General features: G+C 39.6%; 1 protein-coding gene and 1 long non-coding RNA gene across 8 annotated transcripts in view; one reads left to right on the top strand and one right to left on the bottom strand.

Annotated features, from left to right (window-relative positions):
• Window positions 1–4,154: 4,154 nt before the first annotated feature.
• COPS8 (COP9 signalosome subunit 8) lies at window positions 4,155–18,195 on the bottom strand. Of its 3 annotated transcripts, XM_005574722.3 has the most exons (9): window positions 17,548–17,692; window positions 16,794–16,858; window positions 16,394–16,464; window positions 14,943–14,991; window positions 13,617–13,749; window positions 9,419–9,526; window positions 7,738–7,800; window positions 5,978–6,025; window positions 4,155–5,194 (listed from the first exon to the last, which is right to left on the bottom strand). In XM_005574722.3, coding segments are annotated over exons 3-9 (483 nt in total). In that variant the 5' UTR covers window positions 16,396–16,464; window positions 16,794–16,858; window positions 17,548–17,692; the 3' UTR covers window positions 4,155–5,114. The 3 variants fall into 3 exon arrangements, 2 of the variants coding, with proteins under 2 accessions (XP_005574779.1, XP_005574778.1); XM_005574721.4 differs by lacking the exon at window positions 16,794–16,858; XR_012421614.1 differs by lacking the exons at window positions 16,394–16,464; window positions 16,794–16,858 and having other exon boundaries at window positions 17,548–18,195.
• LOC102118340 (uncharacterized) overlaps window positions 17,769–19,782 on the top strand; it is a 173,662-nt gene continuing 171,648 nt past the window's right edge. For 4 of the 5 annotated variants that reach the window (XR_010580158.1, XR_012421618.1, XR_012421615.1 and 1 more), the window contains exons 1-2: window positions 17,769–18,130; window positions 18,881–19,440. This is a non-coding gene — a long non-coding RNA (uncharacterized lncRNA). Of the gene's footprint in view, window positions 18,136–18,880; window positions 19,441–19,782 lie in introns of all 5 variants that reach the window. The other variant, XR_012421616.1, reaches the window with a different exon arrangement.

Below are 19,782 nucleotides of genomic sequence, written 5' to 3'. Positions count from 1 at the left end.
AAAATTAGAATTGCTACATAATCCTGTTGCCTTTTGGACTGATCTCTGTAGAATAATGTCTATATTCGAATATTCCAAAAATGTCTATATTCGAATCTGTAGAATCTCAGGTTACATGGGAAAAGGAAATTAAGATAGCAGACAGAACTAGATTGTTAATCAGCTCATCTCAAAATAGACTGATATATCCTGAGTTTCCAGGTGGGCCCCATATAATCACAGGAGTCCTTCAAAGTGGAAGAAAGGAGGCAGAAGAGAGAATCAGAGAGCAAGCAGGGTGAACATAACTCTACCCAATGTTGCTGGCTTTGAAGGTGGAGAAAGAGCGGCATGAGCCAAGAAATGTGGGTGGCCTCTAGAAGCTGGAAAGGGCAAGGTAACAGCTTGTCCCCTAGAGCCTCCAGAAAAATATGCAGCCCTATTGACATAAGCCCAGCGAGACCCATTTCAGATTTCTGAACTGCAGAACTGTAAGGTAATACATCTGTGTTGTTTTAAGCCATTAAGTTTGTGGTAATTTGTTACAGAAGGAAACTATATGCAAACCTTTTCATTAAAAATCACTTTACATCTCTAACAATGCTTCTTGCCTTGAGGTCGACTTTGTCTAATACAATCACCCTTGGATATTCACAGGGGATATACTTGGCTTCAAGACCGCCGAGTATACAAAATCTGTAAATGAGAGTCCTCTATATAACAGTATTTGCAAATAATCCATACACATTCTCTTGTATACTTTATCTTTAGATTTAATACCTAATACAATGCAATGTATAATTGTTATGCTGTATTTTTTTTTTTAAATTTCAAATAATTTTGAGCCACAGTTGGTTGAATCACAGATGTAGAACCCACAGACATGGAGGGCCAACTCTTACTTTCAAAGATGCACCAACTTTCTTTTGGTTAGTATTTGCAGTGGTATATCTTTTTCCAACTTTTAAATGTAAGAACACAGGAATATTAAGAGTATCTTTTGTATACAACAGTTAGGATTTTATTTTTCTTTCAACATGTTATAAATGCCATTTCACTGTCTGGCTTTACCACTACTTCTTTGAAGACAATGCCCCCCAAGTCCTTCCTCTGTGCTTTTAATATATTCTCGTTGTCGCTGGATTTCAGTAGTTTACTATTTTTGTCTGGGTGTGGTTTTCTTTGCATTTATCTTCTGTGGGGGTTTTCTGAGCTTTTTGAATCTGTGGCTTGATTTCTCTCATCACTTTCAGAAAATTCTGGGCTGGTACTTCTACTTTTCCACTCTATATTATCTCTCTTCCTTGGATTCCAATTAGATGAATGGTAGATCGCTTTGCCGTGTACCACACGTCTCCAACACAATGGCCAGTTAAGTTTCACTGTTTCATTTCTGTACTTCAGCTTAGTATTTTATATTGACCTGTTTTCCAGGAGCAGTTTTCCTAATATTCTACTTCTTCTCCCACCCACCAACCTTGTTTAATGGAGCGCTGACATAGCAAGACTCCAGGAAAATGGAATTGTTTCTCAAGGTTTTTGACTTGCGTTTTGGTCTCCCACCCTAGGCAGCTTAGAAGTTCACCAAATGTTTTGAAGGGTAAACAGTGCGGTTTAGCCCTCTCAAGTCTCCATTGTTATCACCCCAGCCCTTTGAAAGTGCCCAAATTCCACAGGTTGTTATTCAGCAGCGGACCCCTCACCAGGCAAATCTTGAATCTTGCTGTGCCCAGTGGAATAAGCAAACACCGCCACCGACCTGCAAAGAACTGCTGCACATGACCTCACTGTAGCACTCTCAAATCTCAGCATTCCACATTGATTTAGGGGCTGATGCCTCTCAAGGGATAAATGTGGGTATCCACCTATTACAGTTATTGACACAGTTCTGAGTTGGCCTCAAGGCCCTTCAACCCAGGAGCAGAAATGTTCATATTTACCACCCCCTGACTTTGTCATTTATTTTTCAAGCAAACTCACTAATCCTGTTAAATTTCCCACATTCTGGAACTGGCTGATTCTTAGTGGGATGTTTAACTTGTTCCATTAATTCTCACATTTTACGTAAAGTAGCAGATGTAAAGCTTCAATTATATGTGTATATATATGTGTGTGTATATATGTATATAATTAAATACAGGTGCTTTCAACCTGATTCATGTATTATACATTTCCCTTTGATTTGATTAGGTCCCCGATCCCCGCCCCAAGGCAGAACAGCATAGGTATATACAGGTATGCAGACAGATCACTTCTGTTTATCTCTGGGAACAAGAGACAGGGAACCAGGAAAAGTAAAACAAGGAAGAGGAAAAAACAATCGAAGGCTGTGTTAGAGAGCTTATGACCATGGGACACCACAGCTCAATCTTTTTGGGGTTCTTTTTGAGGAAGTAGGTATAGAGCACGTCGGAACTAGTCTGCCCTGAGACAAGGAAGAGAGTGTTTATTCAGCCTGTCATGTTCACAACTGCTGAAGGGCTGCCCGTGGGGCTAACGCCCTCTTACCCAGGTCTGTGTGGGCATCCTGATAGTAGTGCCAGGGTAAGTCCCAGAGCAAAATTGTAGAGATATTCAATGGATCCGAAGCACGGTGCTGTCAGGCTACACTTGTATGCAGATTGCTGGCTCAGAAATAGCCCGAGCACAAAGATAGGCTGATGGATGTACCGGACGTATTTTATGCTCAATCTCATTTTCTTACCCTGTGGTCTCAACAGCATTGATATATATTTCCACGATCCCTTCTTTGTTTCATTAAGGGCTGCAAGTACTGTTTTTCTAATTTTTATCTTTATTAGGTGGAATTTTCCAGCATGAGCTTTTTGACTACCCTACAGGTTCAATTTTTGTGGCTTTAGAGATTGGTAGGATATCAATTTGTCCTGAAAATTGATAATAAAGGGAAGTGAAATCAAGCACTTAGCCTGCCTTTCTTATACAGTGATAAAGTTATTAGTTAAAAATAGACACATATACAAATATTTCATGCTCAAACTGTCTCATTTTTACATGGCCTGTAGAAATCCCTTCAAGTTGGCTTGTATAAACCTTTGACAGAATCCCAAGTCTTTAAGAGCTTCCTTGAATCCTGGACATCTTGTAGCAGTTTTGCAAATAAGTTCTTATTCCTTTTAATTGCAAATGAAAATGAAAGAACACAATCTGGATACTAGTGGTGCTCATGGTTACTGAACTGTAATCACTCTAGACCTTTTCATGTAGACAGGAGTGGGAAATATTTACTGTTTACAAAGAAAAAGAAAGCATATAATGAGGTTTTCGTGTCAAATTTAAGATGACTGGGGTCTAAGGTTACATGATTACTAATCTATAATATACTTTTAATAATAATGATATCAAGATTTTGTGAAATTAATCATGAAAAACCACATTCATGAATCTAAGATTTTTTGGTCCTTGGTGTATATCCTACTGACAATGTAAAATTGAACTACTGTGTTTGAGTTATTCGAGATTATTTTTTCTCCATGTAGAAGTTCACTGTCCTCTCCTTCCTCTCTCGGGAACTATTTTATTCATTTTGTAGATATCCCCCAATTGCTTCATTTTGAAATATAAGGAAATATGTACATATATATAATTGTAATCATTCTCCTTTTGTTACCCTCAAAATAACCAGATAAACTACATGTGCTTTCTATGTTCTCTCTCTGAAGATCATTCCAGTTTAGTAGAGAGATCTTCACTCCTTTTACACTTGCGTAGTCTACACTGTTGTTTATTCAAACAATTCCCTACTAATGAACATTTGGATTGACTTTAATCTACTTTTAAAAAATAACCAGGGATACAGTTTGTACTTAATACCTAGAAGTTAAAAAAACTGGCACTGTCATTCTCTTGACCACTCTACTGATCCTCTGACTTCTTAAATTTCCATTTCCTCAACTGTAAAACAAGGAATTGTAATATGACTTACCTATCCAGGTTAAATAAAATTGCAATTCAAAAAGTATTCCCATATATGTTAAGAAAAACTGAAATAGCCACTAAAATGCATTTAAAATAAATAAATTATGTAATTATCACCACACAGATTCACCATACAGCTCATTTCTATTTAAGAGATTCATATTGAGACAATGACAAAATAGACTGTGTCCACAGAAAGATTGAGAGAGTGGAATTTCCAGAAACTATCTTAGATGAAATAGTTGAAGAATTCAGTTAAATATTTATTGAACAAATGCAGAATAAATGAACTAAGGCCGTTATAACCTGAAGTTCCAACAAATAACTTCAAATATTCAGAGGGCTGTCACACATAGAATGAAAGACTTGCTCAGTATTTCTCCAAAGGGCAGAACTTGAGCCAAGAGATAAATATAAGCAACCAATGGGCTGCAGGATAGTTGTACAAAGTGTATCATGTATCTTCATAGGTTCTTTGCCCATACAATGCATTCCACACTTAAGTTTTCCCTTCTAAAAGGAGACAGCATAAGTTAATACGTCCCATGAATGTCTTAAATAAGTTGCATTTTCATGGCAAGCCCTCCACTGCCAGCAATGGATATACTCACACTATTGGAAAAAATCTAAAGTCAACAAACTGGTTTAGTATGGAAATGGTCTATTTGTTCCTCAGCTATATTTCTGTATTTTACATTAGTGGCTCTTAGGAGGTGGGGGTGAAAAGAGAGCATATTCTCCAAAAAGAGTGAATCATAATCTCCAGGGATTCCGATACTGTGCCTGGGGACAGTCTTGCTTCAAGTCCAAATGAGTCATGACAATTATCAACCAATGGTACAGGTAAGAGTGTGGCATGTGCTGGGGCAGACAAAAGACAGTTGACAAACACTATTCTACATGAAACAGGAAACCTTATTTTATGAGTCACCAGAAAACAAACTAACTGTAATACTGACGGGCTCCATCCAGATTATTAAGTATTACAAAATGAGGACTGTTTCAACAACTATTCAGCATAATGTTTAAGGACAAAATGTATACAGTATATTTTATATTCTATATGTATTTTATCACATACTCACTAAGGAATGCTGAGGTGCTTAAGCCATCCAATAAACTGAAAACACAAACTTTACATTTCGATATTTGTCAGTATACAGGATTCTGAAGATGAATCTTGAACTCAGAGTGATAATTCAGTTTTCAAGGAAAGCTACATAATCCGTCAGTCTGGCTAACTGCTGTTCATTGGGTATTGGGGGAACTGGAGCAGGCTCTGTATGTTAAAGAATAAACACACTTCAAGTTAGATACCACTGTAACAAAGCTTTGGCCCCAACACCTATCTCCCCCAATGCCTTCCATTTTTAACAGTAAGTTAATTTTCTTAGATTTGTCCTGGTTTTAGACAAAATCTTACATCATAGAGCCTTGGACATTTTTGAAAAGCAAGTCAAGAAGTCTCAACTTTTTTGAGTATGGTTTTACCTAATTGGTAGTAAAGGCATGTCTGATGTTGTTATTGAAGTATTCTATGTAAAGGTTAAAGACACTTTCATCAAGCAACATCTCGTTTAAAAGATCACAGCTCTTCTTGAAAACATCCGTACCCATGCAACATTAAATTCAAGAAATAATTAGCGTGCCTACCATGTCCCAGGCTTCATTGAAGAATATTAAATTGTCAATGAACCAAAAAAAAAAAAAAAAAAAAAAAAAACCCACAAAGAACCTCAAGGAATTTACATTCCAACATTTAAGTTACTCAGGATGCCTTCTGAATAACTGCTGGTGAACAGCTCTGGTGGGTCTCCCCAACGTGAGAATAAGAAGGCTCTGCAGCTGGCCCAGAGGAGGCCACTGTCTCAAGGCAAGCTCTGGGGGAGCCCAGTTTCACTCTTGTAACCAGATGTATTATTACACATTTATGAAATTTAACCTCTGTTTACAAGGTAAGAAATAGATACACACACTCACACACACATATACATATATATACTACAACAAAGAAATTAGGAACAATGAGACATTTAAAAAATGTGCATATGAAAATACATACCTGATAAGGGAATAAACTTGTTAAAGGAAACATCCAGGGCCCCTGCAACTAAATTAAAAAAAAAAAAAAATGTACAGCTCAATTTACAAGTCATTGTAAAGACCTTTCATAGAACATGCGATTTTCAGCACAACATGCATTTATGGCCATTTATTTCTCAAACAGGGATAATAACCGTCCTCTATTATAAGTCTTCATTATATTACTCTTCCCCACTATCTCACTTGACTGGGATCGTGTCTTCCCACTCTTTGTAACTCAAAGGACTGAGCACATTGAGAATCCTTTACTGTATGTTCAACAATGTCTAAACATAGGCATTCCGAGTAGGTGGAAGGAAATCTGGGTTGACGTGGATGCAGGCGGGTTTGTGGAAGTGGGCATTAAGCCTGGCTCTAAAGACCTGGCAGAAAAGGACACTCTTGGTCAGCAGAAGGAAGAGAAACTATCAGGCAGGAAGGAGTGTGGCTCACTTCTAACAGCAAGACTGAGGGGCTGGGAATTCAGATAATGACAACAAGGGCAGGTCACAGAAATTAAGGCCTTAAAAGGAGGGCTAGAGAAGTTAACTCTGTGAAAGTGGAAGCCACAGGAAAAGTGCCCGTATGACTTGAGAGCAAGCAGAAAAGGGGGCCAGTTGAATATTTAAGGTTTTTTTAAATACAGACAACAGTTTCGATATGAAGGATAAGCTCAGTTACAAATGGCTCCATAAAAGGATGGAGATTAATATTTAGTAAAAACTATGGTGTAAGAAGGACCATGAAACACCTATATAAAATCATTTATATACAGGAAATACATTTTTTTTTTAAATTTATTTATTATTATTATACTTTAAGTTGTAGGGTACATGTGCCTAATGTGCAGGTTTGTTACATATGTATACTTGTGCCATATTGGTGGGCCGCACCCATCAACTCGTCATTTACATCAGGTATAACTCCCAATGCAATCCCTCCCCCCTCCCCCCTCCCCATGATAGGCCCCTGTGTGTGATGTTCCCCTCCCTGAGTCCAAGTGATCTCATTGTTCAGTTCCCACCTATGAGTGAGAACATGCGGTGTTTGGTTTTCTGTTCTTGTGATAGTTTGCTAAGAATGATGGTTTCCAGCTGCATCCATGTCCCTACAAAGGACACAAACTCATCCTTTTTGATGGCTGCATAGTATTCCATGGTGTATATGTGCCACATTTTCTTAATCCAATCTGTCACTGATGGACATTTGGGTTGATTCCAAGTCTTTGCTATTGTGAATAGTGCTGCAATAAACATACGTGTGCATGTGTCTTTATAGCAGCATAATTTATAATCCTTTGGGTATATACCCAGTAATGGGATGGCTGGGTCATATGGTACATCTAGTTCTAGATCCTTGAGGAATCGCCATACTGTTTTCCATAATGGTTGAACTAGTTTACAATCCCACCAACGGTGTAAAAGTGTTCCTATTTCTCCACATCCTCTCCAGCAGGAAATACATTTTTAAGAGTTTAAACTAGCTGATCCTTTCTACCCTGTCTACTATGCTTTATTTAAAATGTGTTATTTCCATCATTAGAAATAACTGACGTTAGAAAACAAATCACGATCTTTAAAAGATTCTTTCTACCCTGTTGACGCTTTATTTAAAATGAGTTATTTCCATTATGTTAGTATAGCAGAATTTTATATGCAATTATCAAAAATCAAAGCCTGAAAACCTGAAGCAGTCTTAGAAGAGTTCAATGCTGCATAAATGGGTGAAAGCTCCACCTACCTGGCTTTCTGGGCAGAACCATTCTTGTGGTGGAATCAGCTTGCCATCCTTGTTCTAATATACCTAAAAAAGTATATTATACATAAAGATGCGGAAAGAATAAAACACCCCACAAAATCCAAAACTTGTCCATGACATTAGTTGTACAGAAGACCTGATGTGTTTAGTATAACCCATCGTATGCATTTTTACTAGAAAGGTATATCACAAAGAGCATGGAAACTTATTATTGAAATATTTCTGAAACAGGTATCAAAGCCTCATTTTACTCTATTAGGCTGCTATAATCATTAAAAGATGGTTAGTTTTCTGTCAAGAATACATTACAGTATTAACCTAATCCGTATTATTTGAAACAAACATAAGGAAAACTCATATGGTGCCTTTTGTGATCATCATATCAGTAATAACAAAAATGGCAACAATAAAAACAGCTTCCATATACAGAAGGTTTACCTGTAGGTATCAGACTACGTGCTTTTTAGGGATCATTTTATGTAACCACCACAACTCTATGAAGTGGGATATAGGGCCATTATTTGACAGGTATGGAAAATGAAGCTGAGGGAATTCAAGTGATTTGTCCTAAGTCACACAGGCACTAGCATCAGGGATGGGTGGTACCAGGATTCACATCCAGGTGGTCAGCTGAGAGTATGAGCTCTGAAGTATGCTATATATAGAAAATAAATGATGGATCCATTTTAAGAGCCAAAAGAAGAAATAAAAGTATTTAATAACTTAGTATAAGAACTTGCATTAACCTATCTTCATGTATCTAGAACTATGCTAGGCCCTGGAAATTTAGGATGTGGTGCTCGATGGAGCTCATATTGTAGCTGGAGAATCAAAAATGTCAATCATGGTAAAACAATGCAACAAGGTGTATACAATATTCTTTTTTTTTTGGAAACAGAGTCTCACTCTGTTGCCCAGGCTGGAGTGCAGTGGCACAATCTTGGCTCACTGCAATCTCCACCTCCCAGGTTCAAATGATTCTCCTGCCTCAGCCTCCCAAGCAGCTGGGATTACAGGTGCCTGCCACCATGCCCAGCTAATTTTTTGTATTTTTAGTAGAGATGGGTTTTCACCATGTTGGCCAGGCTGGTCTCGAACTCCTGACCTCATGATCCACCTGCCTTGGCCTCTCAAAGTGCTGGGACTACAGGTGTGAGCCACTGCACCCGGCCAGGTGTATACAATATTCTATAGCAACGAGCAGGAGGAAGGATTAGTCTGGGCATCAGCTGAGAAATGAAAATGCGAAGTTACATTTGGAGAGACCAGCAGGTAGGTGTGAGTGGGGAGCAAGCGCCTAAGGTATGGGTCCGAAATGGCAGGGAAAATGGGCTGAAAAGGGATGTGGGGATGATGCTGCCTTTACCAAATAAGGGCGAAGTAAGGATTTCCAGATATGAGTAAAGAGGCCAATTAAGACATATTTTTGTAACCACCTGTGTGGATATTCACGCATTTGCTTGCCACAGAACTGTTAATATGCTTGACTGCAGGGTGCCTGCTGCGTGTTCCACAACGCCTGTTTCATATCACCTCTCAAAAAACACTGCCTGGACTCCAAAAGCATATTCAGTTCCAAGCGTTTCAGAGGAGACTGAGAAACCTACAATTCACACTTCCATTTTCCATTTTCCTTGTAAAGTAAAAAGTAAGCCAAAAATACCTTTCACAGCCTCTTCTACAGGAAGTCCAACAAAGGCTGCAAAATCATCAGCGATGATTGAAGTATACGCTTGAGAGACCAGGGCGAAGGCGCGTCTCCTTGTTGCATCTATTGTGGGAGTGGAGGGTTGGCAGAGAGTGAACCAGGGGAGCAGGTATTTTCAACACACATCGCTAAATCACACCACTGTGCTTGTCCAGTTTTCATAAGCAAGACCAGATGAACCCAAAGATTTCTGTGCTTATAGATACAAATATATATGTCCAGTATGTAAAGGGGGTTCAAATATTGCTGAATAAAAAAATACATTTCTTACACTTCTTCTCGGATGAAAAATCTCAGATAATGAAAATTACAAAGATGGAAAAGGGTTACTAAACACAAGGCTCTAACCCTAAGAAAATACAGTTCGTTTACACAATGGGGGTATAAATGTACTTATCTTATTTCATTCACAAATGCTGGAATCAAAGCAGCAGAAAACTGATTTGTGTAACCAGCTGTCCTTTTCAAAAATGTCTCTAATACAGGACCACACCTGGGAGTCACAGGACAGATCCTGTAACTGAGGCACTCTTCAAGTCTGCATCAAACTCTTGACTGAATTAAGGTTCAAACTCTTAAATTCCCACCCTGAAAGAATGAGTCTAAGAAGAGACTGCCAAACACCACCAGCAACAAAAACTTTCCTGAAAATGGCATTTAGGATTGTCCCCAGGCTCACATACCCACATAAATCAATTCCGGAGTGATGCAGAGTTGAGCACTGTGGAACCAGCTGGCCTTTCTTCCTGTGCAGTGCTTTGTGGTAACGCAAGAGCTCCTCCACCTGGCTGTCCACATGCTTAGGAAATATGCTGGGTCTTACTTTCCATATTTAATAGGCCAGTGGACGTATGTAAAACAAACACCCTAACGTATTTAAAATCTTCTCTCCATTCCTGGGACATTGTCAAACTACACCAATTCCCTCAGATGCCCGTTGTGCCAAACTAGTCCACTGGCTCTCAGACAAGTCTTACACCTTCTCCCACTGGGAATTTTGGTTTACGCTGTTCCGTGGCCTGAAATGCCCTCCTGTCTGCTCTCTACCATTCCTAAGTCTGTTTATAATTCATTACGATCTCTGCCCTTCTCTAAACTCAGCAGTATCGTTTACACTTCTACTTTAACAAGCAACTTTCCACCTACGCGGCAGACACTGTTCCACCTACCCGCTTCTTTTCAGTTCTATTCCAAACTTCTCAACAGGAAGGGCTATTCTTATCTTTATAGTCCCCCAAACATCTAGCATCTCCAGTGAAATCTATGCCAAATACATGCTTGTTGACGGTATCACAAGGACCAAAATGGGGCACAACTCCAACACTCAGGCTTTGTTTTCTCAGATTCCTTAAAAACTGCTGACACTCCCGTGCCTTCCCTTCATACTGAGCCCGACATCCTCTCCAGCTTTCACTCCGCCACTGTCTGTCCGCTCTTCATTCTGTGGCTTTACACTTACTATTGTAGGTTCCTTCCTTCCTTTAACCAGCCTGTAACCTAACAGACTTTACAACACCAAGAAACGTTTTCTATTAAGGCTGCAGACATTCAATGGAAAAGAACGGAGCCAACAATGTAAAAGAAATATATATTTTTTAGAGAAACAAAAGTATACACCATAAAACTATATTCATTTGGTAAGCCAACCATATTTCAAAAACATTTACTTCAGTTCAAATATTCTGATCATATTTTCAGAGTGGGGAATAAAACAGAAATACAATAAGAATGGAGGAGATAAACAAAAGGGAGAGAAAAGTGAAAAGATATAACTGGAAAAGGAAAGAAAAACATGCAATGGGAGGCAGAAGTGAGTTGACGAAGCAAAAATAAAGGCTAAGTGTTCTTAGTCTCAGGGGCTGCAATATCCACTTGGCACAAATCACATCTACATTCCAACTAGTCACTCTGTGATCCCCAAGTTGTGAAATCTGTAACCTCAGGCCCCAGAATGACATGCTGGAAGGTGGAATAAATTGAGCCAGCACCTAACATCTGTGGCAGTTGTTGATGGAACACATTTTTGGTGAAAACAGAAATGCTAACAGAATGCAAATTCAGTTGTTCAACAAATACTCAAGTGCTCATCCATCTCTGCCTGTGCTGGAGACAGAAGGGAAGAGGAGCTAGTCACTCCCATCCTTTCGAATCCCCTTCTGTCTTTCCCAGCCATGCTGTAAGCCAGGGAGGTTGGCCACCAATGCCTGTGGCACCTGAGCTCTCCTGCTTTGGCAAATGGGGGTCTATCAGGTCACAGGCTGGGAAAGAAGGTCAGGGAATTTACTTCCTATGTCCCTTCCCCGCCTTGCTCCAGCTGACCTTCTGTATCCATCCCGTGGGGCAGCCCCAGAAACACTGGCCCCTCGCCTTGCCCTTTCAGGCCTCAGATGAGAATGGCTACTGTCTCCCTAGTTCCTGGGTACTTCCTCAGCCCTTGTTTCCTGCAAAAATACTTTTCGCTAGCTTCTCTTCAGTTAAGTCATTTTCAGTTTAATAGGACTGTGCCTAATTTAGAATAGAATGGAAAGAGATCTTAGCTAGAAAATAAGTTTCTAATATGTTAAGAAGCAAAATGTTAAATTCATCAGTAAGACCAATCTGTTAAGAGACTATCCTGACCTGGCTGCATTTTACAAAGGAAACCACAGTACCATTCATGAATCTGGAGATTTGTAAAAGTCTCAGGATATGTTCAGGAATATTGTAGTACTTTAGAATAAGGTACATGATTATATATTAACTCATTTATAACCTGAAAAAGTACTATTTCTAATCACATTTCACAAATGAGGAAAATGAGACACTGAGGAGTCACCCCAGTAAGTGAAAGAATCAGAATTTAAACTCCAGAAGCATGGATCCAGAGTTCAAACTCCCACATGGTATGCTGTATAGCCTTTCCTGGGTCTACTGAACTTCTTTCCAAGAATTCTCAATCTCATGGAATTCAGTGAAAGGAGGCTCTGGGAAGGAATAAAACTACAGATCCCACCGGTGCACAACAGAATGCTTGCTGAATGAGTAAAGAGCCCCAAGCCCAGTCCTGCCAATGAACCCGCTGTGTAACACTGGGAAAAGGCAAATGGCCTGTGACCGCACCACCACAATCACAAGGCTGATTCACAAGGATACTATGAAAGTCCACTGTAATACCAATTCCTCAGGCCTTATATGAAGAGGTTTCCGGTGCTACTTTCTGAAACTGCCCCTGCTATACCTGTGCAATCTTCTTCCACACTCCTCCCTTCCCATCTATCTGCCTGCCTTAGGATTCTGCTCATTTCATTCACATTTAAAGAAGCTGCCTTCTGTTTTGTCACTTACATTGTTCTGTTTTATGCTGCTAAGAATTTTACCATGCCAAGGGAATTATGTGCATCTCAGAAACAATCTTTGCTGTCTGCTGCCCTGTAAAGCTGATATCCCGTAGCAGAATGATGAACAGTTATTAAAAAATTCCTGCTCCCTGACTTCCTCCACAGCAGGAGGGCATACACTGAAGGTGGATATTAACTGTGGAAGTAAGGGTAACAGTAAGAAATAAGAGTATACAACAACGTAAAACCAGATTATACAATTTTATAAAGAGTGAACCAGGACGACTGGGGGCAAATGTTAAGGGAGGGAGAACGTAGAGAGGCAGGGAATGAGATTTTATTGTGGGATCAGTGCTCTGTCACACCAGGCTTGTAATCTTTCAAAGCAATTAAAAATGCATTTGAGCATCTATGTATTAAACCGATTAGTTACAAAATCCAGAAGCTTAAGACAACACCTATCAAAGGCTGAGGCTGACATAATTCAAAGAGCAGTCTCTATTTTCACATCTCTACAAACCCATACCTTAAACTTGTTAGAATACTACAACATCTCATTTTAACAGCAAAAAAAAAAAAAAAAAAAAAAACTTAAAACTGATGAGCAATTTCCATCTAGAATTAGGAAACAACAAAGGCACAGGAGCCAATGTAATCTCAAGCAACAAAAAATGAAGAAGCATGATTAGGGCAAATCTGAAAAATTTTGAAAACTGCTCTTTTCACCTATCAAAAATATCTACTTAAACACACACCACTGATTTATTACTTCAACACTGCAGCACTTAGGGACCAAGTCTCATCTAATTTCATTTTTAATCACAAAGAAACACTACCTCTAAGTGCTTCCATAATTGGCTGGACCGTCTCAGACCACTGGTGAGCGTTGATGGTTGTATAGATCCCAGGGAAATCTCTCTGCCAGATTCTTTGTCCTACTGACCAAATTCCCCCAAGTTCAGAATTTGCCTGCAATAAATATTATTGCCTTAGAGGGTATTCACTCTGTAAATGTACCAATGATTGTATCTTAAAACAAAATACCAGAAATGATATAAAAACTTATTAGTTACATCATTAAAACATTTATTTTAAAAGATGCAATTACTTTTTCAGCCCAATCACTATCAAAAAGGTTTTCAAACACTATGAGCAGTAAGGTAAAATTTATCTGTAGGCCTGATACACATTTTTAATTACAACAGCAAATTAAGGCATGAGAAAGTAGTCCAAAACCATTTCAGAATTAAGCCTGGGGACTAATTAGCTTAAGCATTGTTTTTAAAGGTGCTGTCTTTGTATTTCATAGATATATTATGTATAGATATTTAGGTCAAAAGTAATAGCAAAATGGTTAATAGAGACTGTCAACCTAAGATGTCACACATTGTAGCCTAAGGATAGAGCTTCCACTAATATCATTGAAACTTAAGTGCATAATTTATAGTTGTTCTTTATTTAGCCAAAGAAGTTGAGGAATATTCCAATCTTACTTAACAGGATGTGTGAGGAAAAAAAAAAAAGTAAAAATACTAATCTGATCTCTTGATGAATATCGACAATGAACAAAAGTTGAGATGAATTCTCGGTAATATCCTGAGAATGCTAAAAATTTCACTTTACACTCATGTTAGACACATGGAATCATCTGACATTAAAATTTTACTTCATTCCACTTTGGAAGAACCTTTTCACAGGCTATTTCTTCTAATCTCCCATCCAAAATAAGAAATTTAAAATCTTAATTAGCAAAAATAATCTTATTGCTGTGAATCATTCTTAGAATATTCTTGTAAACAATGGCAGTTTCAAAATAAGTACCATTACAGGAAGCAACATAAACCGGTTGAAAATCACCTCGGCTGCTTCCGCCACCTCCAGGACCTTCCTTCATCTAAACTGGCTCAGCTGTTTAACTAGGGAAGCTGCACATAGAATTGTCTCAAGAAATCTAATCAGTAGGAACTGGGCACAAATTCTACATCATCCCAGCAAAATTCAAATTTCTGACTAGAGGACTCTGAAGATTTATTTTGAAACCTTAATACTAGTTTGATGACTATTTCTAGGACGTCAGACAGAAAACAGAAACTTATAAAACGTTGCCATTTAAGGGAATGTCATTACATTAAAGCAGTAAGGCAGGTTTAAAGGATACTTACAGATTTTATAGCAGGTGGTATTCTTTTCCAAAGATATCTTGCATTATTCCTAATTTACGCCACCACAAAGAAGAATAATCAATTAAAAACATAATCATCTCCGTAAATGTTAAAAACTATCAGGTCCCAAGGCAAACATTCAGAAGTATACTTTACATAACACAAAGTAAAATTTAGTGTTATATGAATTTGTTTTGGGGAAACAATAGTAGTTTTCCAGATAAAAAGGACATGAAATATTTTTACCAAAGTAATATTCTGCCATTTCTACTGAACTTTTTAAAAATAATAATCCATATCCTAAATTAAGGCAACAGCACACTAAAAACACAAGGACGTATAGAACGGCCCAAATGATTTATTCGGATACAAAAGTAAACAAATTTATGTACTATGAAGGCTCCAGCATTCCCTGACAATAAGCCTGGTACACAACACTTCTCTCCCTGTCACAGTCCCTCCTACCAGTGGGTACAGAGCTTCTGAGGCAGGAGTTTGTATGGGTTTGGAGGCTTGAACTATGACAAACATATAATGATAGTTTTACAAAAAATAAAAAACCAAACGTACATGTGTAATAAAAATTTCAATTTAGTTTTTAAAAAGATATAAAAGAAAGGTTTTGGAACAATTTAAAATAAAATTTTATCAGGAATGATCAGTGAGTCTACAGGAGAACTATAGGAGATTTTTTTTTTTTTTTTTTTTTGCACAGTTACGCTTTCTTTTTGAGACAGGGTCTCACTCTGGCTGCCCAGGCTGCAGTGCAGTGGCGCAATATCGGCTCACTGCAGCCTCGACTTTCTGGGCTCTGGTAATTCTCCCCACCTCAGCCTCCTGGGTAGCTGGGATTAGAGGCATGCGCAACCACATCCAGCTAATTTTTTGTATTTTTAGAGCAGATAGGGTTTCACTATAACCCCCAGGCTGGTCTCAAACTCCTGGACTCAAGCCATCCACTTGCCTCGGTCTCCCAGAGTGCTGGGATTACAGGTGTGTGTCACCACGCCTGGCCTAGCATAGTTATGCTTTCTGACTTTTCCATGTGAACGTGAAATAGGAATAATTAAAAATTTAAAAAACTTTTCAAATCTCATACATGTTTGTAATGAATCTCTTGGCTGCAATCTTCTCTTTCCACTTCTTTTGTTTTATTAATATGAAGTAAATAAAGATCATAAAAGTATTTTAAAAAGACAAAGATTAAATGAATTTACTGACATAGTTTCTCATAATAAATTGAAATGTTTTCTAGAAAGTATATATAAGACAATGACGACCTAATCATAATTCATTAAGCTATGATTCAATAGGAAATAGATGTAATAGTTATTATAATAAAAGAGGTAGCTCGTTGTGCCTATGTTTGGTGGTGCTACTTCAGGGCAGAAATATTTCCATGTAACTTTTGAGAAACCTGCTGCTCTTGGCTTTAGGTTAAACGTACTTACATGTCATTATGGAGCAAATATAAAGCTAGAAGCTGACCATACACTGGGGGTGTAGCAATTCCTCCAGGGGCCTAGAAGGCCAAAAATGAAAACAAAACAAAACAACACAAAATTTAAAAAACCTCATTTACCCTTTAACTTTCATTTTTGAAATAATATTTTATAAATGCTAATTAAAAAGTAAGCCTTTTTAGTCTAAGATTATAAATAATCTTATAGTCCTAGTATAGATTTAGAAACACCTTAGAGAAGTATTAAACACGAAAATCCTAAGTATTAAGTTTATATTCGTCATCAGCTTTGATTTATCTCCCTTTGGGCCTCAGTTTCTCTATACATTCAAGAATATGTAAGAGGATCCCCTTCCCCAGTTCTCAAATTCCCATTTAAATGATCTTACTAGTATAAGAAACAATTTCGACAGATTCCTGAAGCATTCTGATTCTGCCCATTACATCAAGCGTCCTGAATAAGAGACAGAAAATCACCACAGCTGCGTTGCAAAGACAATTCTTTCAATTTTAACTCAATTGGGAAGTGTCTATTGTCTATTAGTGAGCTGCTTCTTCTGGACGTTGTCTCCTTTAGTTAATTTTAAAACTAATGATATAAACGCTTTTAAGTGTCTAAAAAAAACGTTAACTTTAACAGCTGCATAACTTTCACTTGTCTTACTAAAGACAAAATGGCAAGCTTACTTGACAACATTACGAGAAAGGCTCTGTGAGTTAAGAGAAGGTTACAATGGTCACATCTTTCTTGGTGTGTGTGTGTGCTTTGGGGTGTGTGTGTTGGTGTGTGTGTACATACCAAGATCTTTAATAAAATCCACATTACTACTCTCTCCCAACCCGATACTGGGAATGAAAGATGTCTAACTAATATGAGCTTATCGATAGGTGCTGGAGCAAAGATGCACAGGGTTTTCGGGATCACAAGCTGAAGACATATAACAAAAAGGTCCCGGTGACTTAGGGGAGACCGGGCCTGGTCGCAGCAGGCCGCGACGGTCAGGGCTCCACACGTCCACCTCCCGCGCCCGCCCCGCGAGCTCCCAAAGCCCGCGAGCCTCAGACCCCGTTACCCTGGAAACTGGTGCCGCCCCGGGGCCTAAGACTACTCCGCAGTTTCTCCCAGGGAACGCAAAGGGCTACCTCGAGCTCCTGGTTCTCGCACTGATCCAGCAACTTTTTGAAACTGAAGGCACTTTCCGCCATCACCGCCACTGGCATCTTCCCGGCCGGTCTCGCCGCCGCACCTTCCGGACAGCCAAACCCCAGACCGTCCCTCGGGCGTCGCGCCCGCGATGACGTTTAAAGCCGCCGTTGCCGCCGAGCGACCCTGCGTACCAGATCGTCAGTTCCGGGGCGCCGTCAGACATTGCCGCGGCCGGGATAGGGCGCCGCCGTTCTGGCCGGCTCTCTCGGTGCCCTGGAGGACCTGGCCGGCTTGGCTGGAAGCTGTGCTCAGAGCGCACGGCCAGCCCCTGGCAGGGAGGAGTTCGTTGCACTTTTGAGGATTCTTCACGAAGACATCCAATATATAGAAAACAACAGCAACAGTAGCGCATTTTTAAATATTAAAATTGCTGGGGAACACGACGGATCCTGCAGCTGCTCGGCTGTCCTGGTCAAGTCGGTGACCCTCGGGCTCCGCTCCGTGCCCTGCATACCGTAGGCGCTCACGAAACGTTCGTGAGTTCCCCGCTTTGAGGAGACAAGCTTAAAAACTCGGAATGTAAGGTTCGAGTCTCCCCAAACCTGCTTGTTGGGTAGCGTCTCCCGCCCGGGCCCGCCCCGCACACCCCCCACTCCGGAACCACGCTTCTGCAGCCGGGACCCCTGCCTCCTTCCGGGCTATTCTCGGAACCGCAGCCAGAGGGAATTTTTTTTTTTTCCTGAAACGTAGAGCAGATCTGGTTACTCTTATGCACAACGCCCTAAAATCCAGGGCCCTTCCCGTCGCTCAGAATTTACGGCTAATTCTCAGCTCTCCCCCGGCTTGCTGTAGCCATCCTGGCCTCTTCAGTTTTAGTTTCGCACAGCACTGATTGTTAGCGAACATTATATATTGCATATTATTTATTAACATACTTGTTTTTTACATCCCTCACTAGACCCCCAGGAAAGAGGCTTTGATTGTTCCCTGCTGCAAGGCTGGCTGCATAATTTGTGGGTCTCAGAGAAAAAGTGCAGAGCTTCCTTATTCAAAAAACAGAAGGAAAGTGACTTTAAGGTCATAAAATATAAAACTTTCTCTTTCCTCTCAGTTTCTCTCTTTTCATAGTGTTCTTATGGGTTATTTAATATCATTCCAAGAAAAATTTAGATTTAAATTGTTAGCATGAAGTTTACCATTCATCTTTACGTTGTGCAATGCCAGTTTTAAATACTAATATAAGTGCACTGAACTCATATGTGGAATCACAGAAATGATACAATTTGTACTTCATAGCTTATACATGCGTATGTATTTTGTTTTTACCAGAACCACGCTGCACAAAGTGAACTTACCTGTTTTCATCGCACTTTATATGCACGAATTCTACCTCCACTCTCGACCTGGGACTCACTCCTGAGTAAGGAAGGACTGAAAGGCAAAAGGACCATGGACTGGCCTTTTGGCATAATCAGGTGTTTAATATAAAGAAGTGCACGAATAAGAAAAGATATGATATGTGTGATGGTTAATACTGAGCGTCAACTTGATTGGATTGAAGGATGCAAAGTGTTGATCCTGGGTGTGTCCGTGAGGGTGTTGCCAAAGGAGACTGACATTTGAGTCAGTGGGCTGGGAAAGGCAGATCCACTGTTAATCTAGATGGTCACCATCTAATCAGATACCAGCGCAGCTAGAAATATAAAGCAGGCTGAAAAATGCGAAAAGAGTGACTGGCCTACCCTCCCAACCTCCCAGCCTACATCTTTCTCCCGTGCTGGGTGCTTCCTGCCCTGGAACACTGGACTCCAGGTTCTTCAGTTTGGGACTCGGACTGGCTCTCCTTGCTCCTCAGCTTGAAGACAGCCTATTGTGGGACTTGTGATCATGTGAGTTAATACTTAATAAACTCCTCTCTTTCTCTTGATAGATAGATACATAGATAGATAGATGGATGGATGGATAGATAGATAGATAGATAGATATAGATATATATCCTATTAGTTCTGTCCCTCTAGAGAACCCTGACTAACACAATATGGTTCCTTCATGTTTCTTAAGACATCATTGCCTTCTTTCTGCCTTCGAAACAAGTTTAGGCTCTAAGGGGAAAAGTGTGGCCTTTCAGGGCTCAGCACCCAGCTCACTCAGTTGTAGATACAGCACGAGTACCTTGTGCTCACTTTGAGTCTTGCTGGCCTTGCAACATCAGGGGTCCACAGGGAATTCAG

Source organism: Macaca fascicularis, chromosome 12 (assembly GCF_037993035.2).
Source record: "Macaca fascicularis isolate 582-1 chromosome 12, T2T-MFA8v1.1".
NCBI lineage: Eukaryota > Metazoa > Chordata > Mammalia > Primates > Cercopithecidae > Macaca > Macaca fascicularis.
The sequence above is the reverse complement of the archived record's forward strand: the minus strand, read 5'-3'. Positions and strand labels throughout refer to the sequence as shown.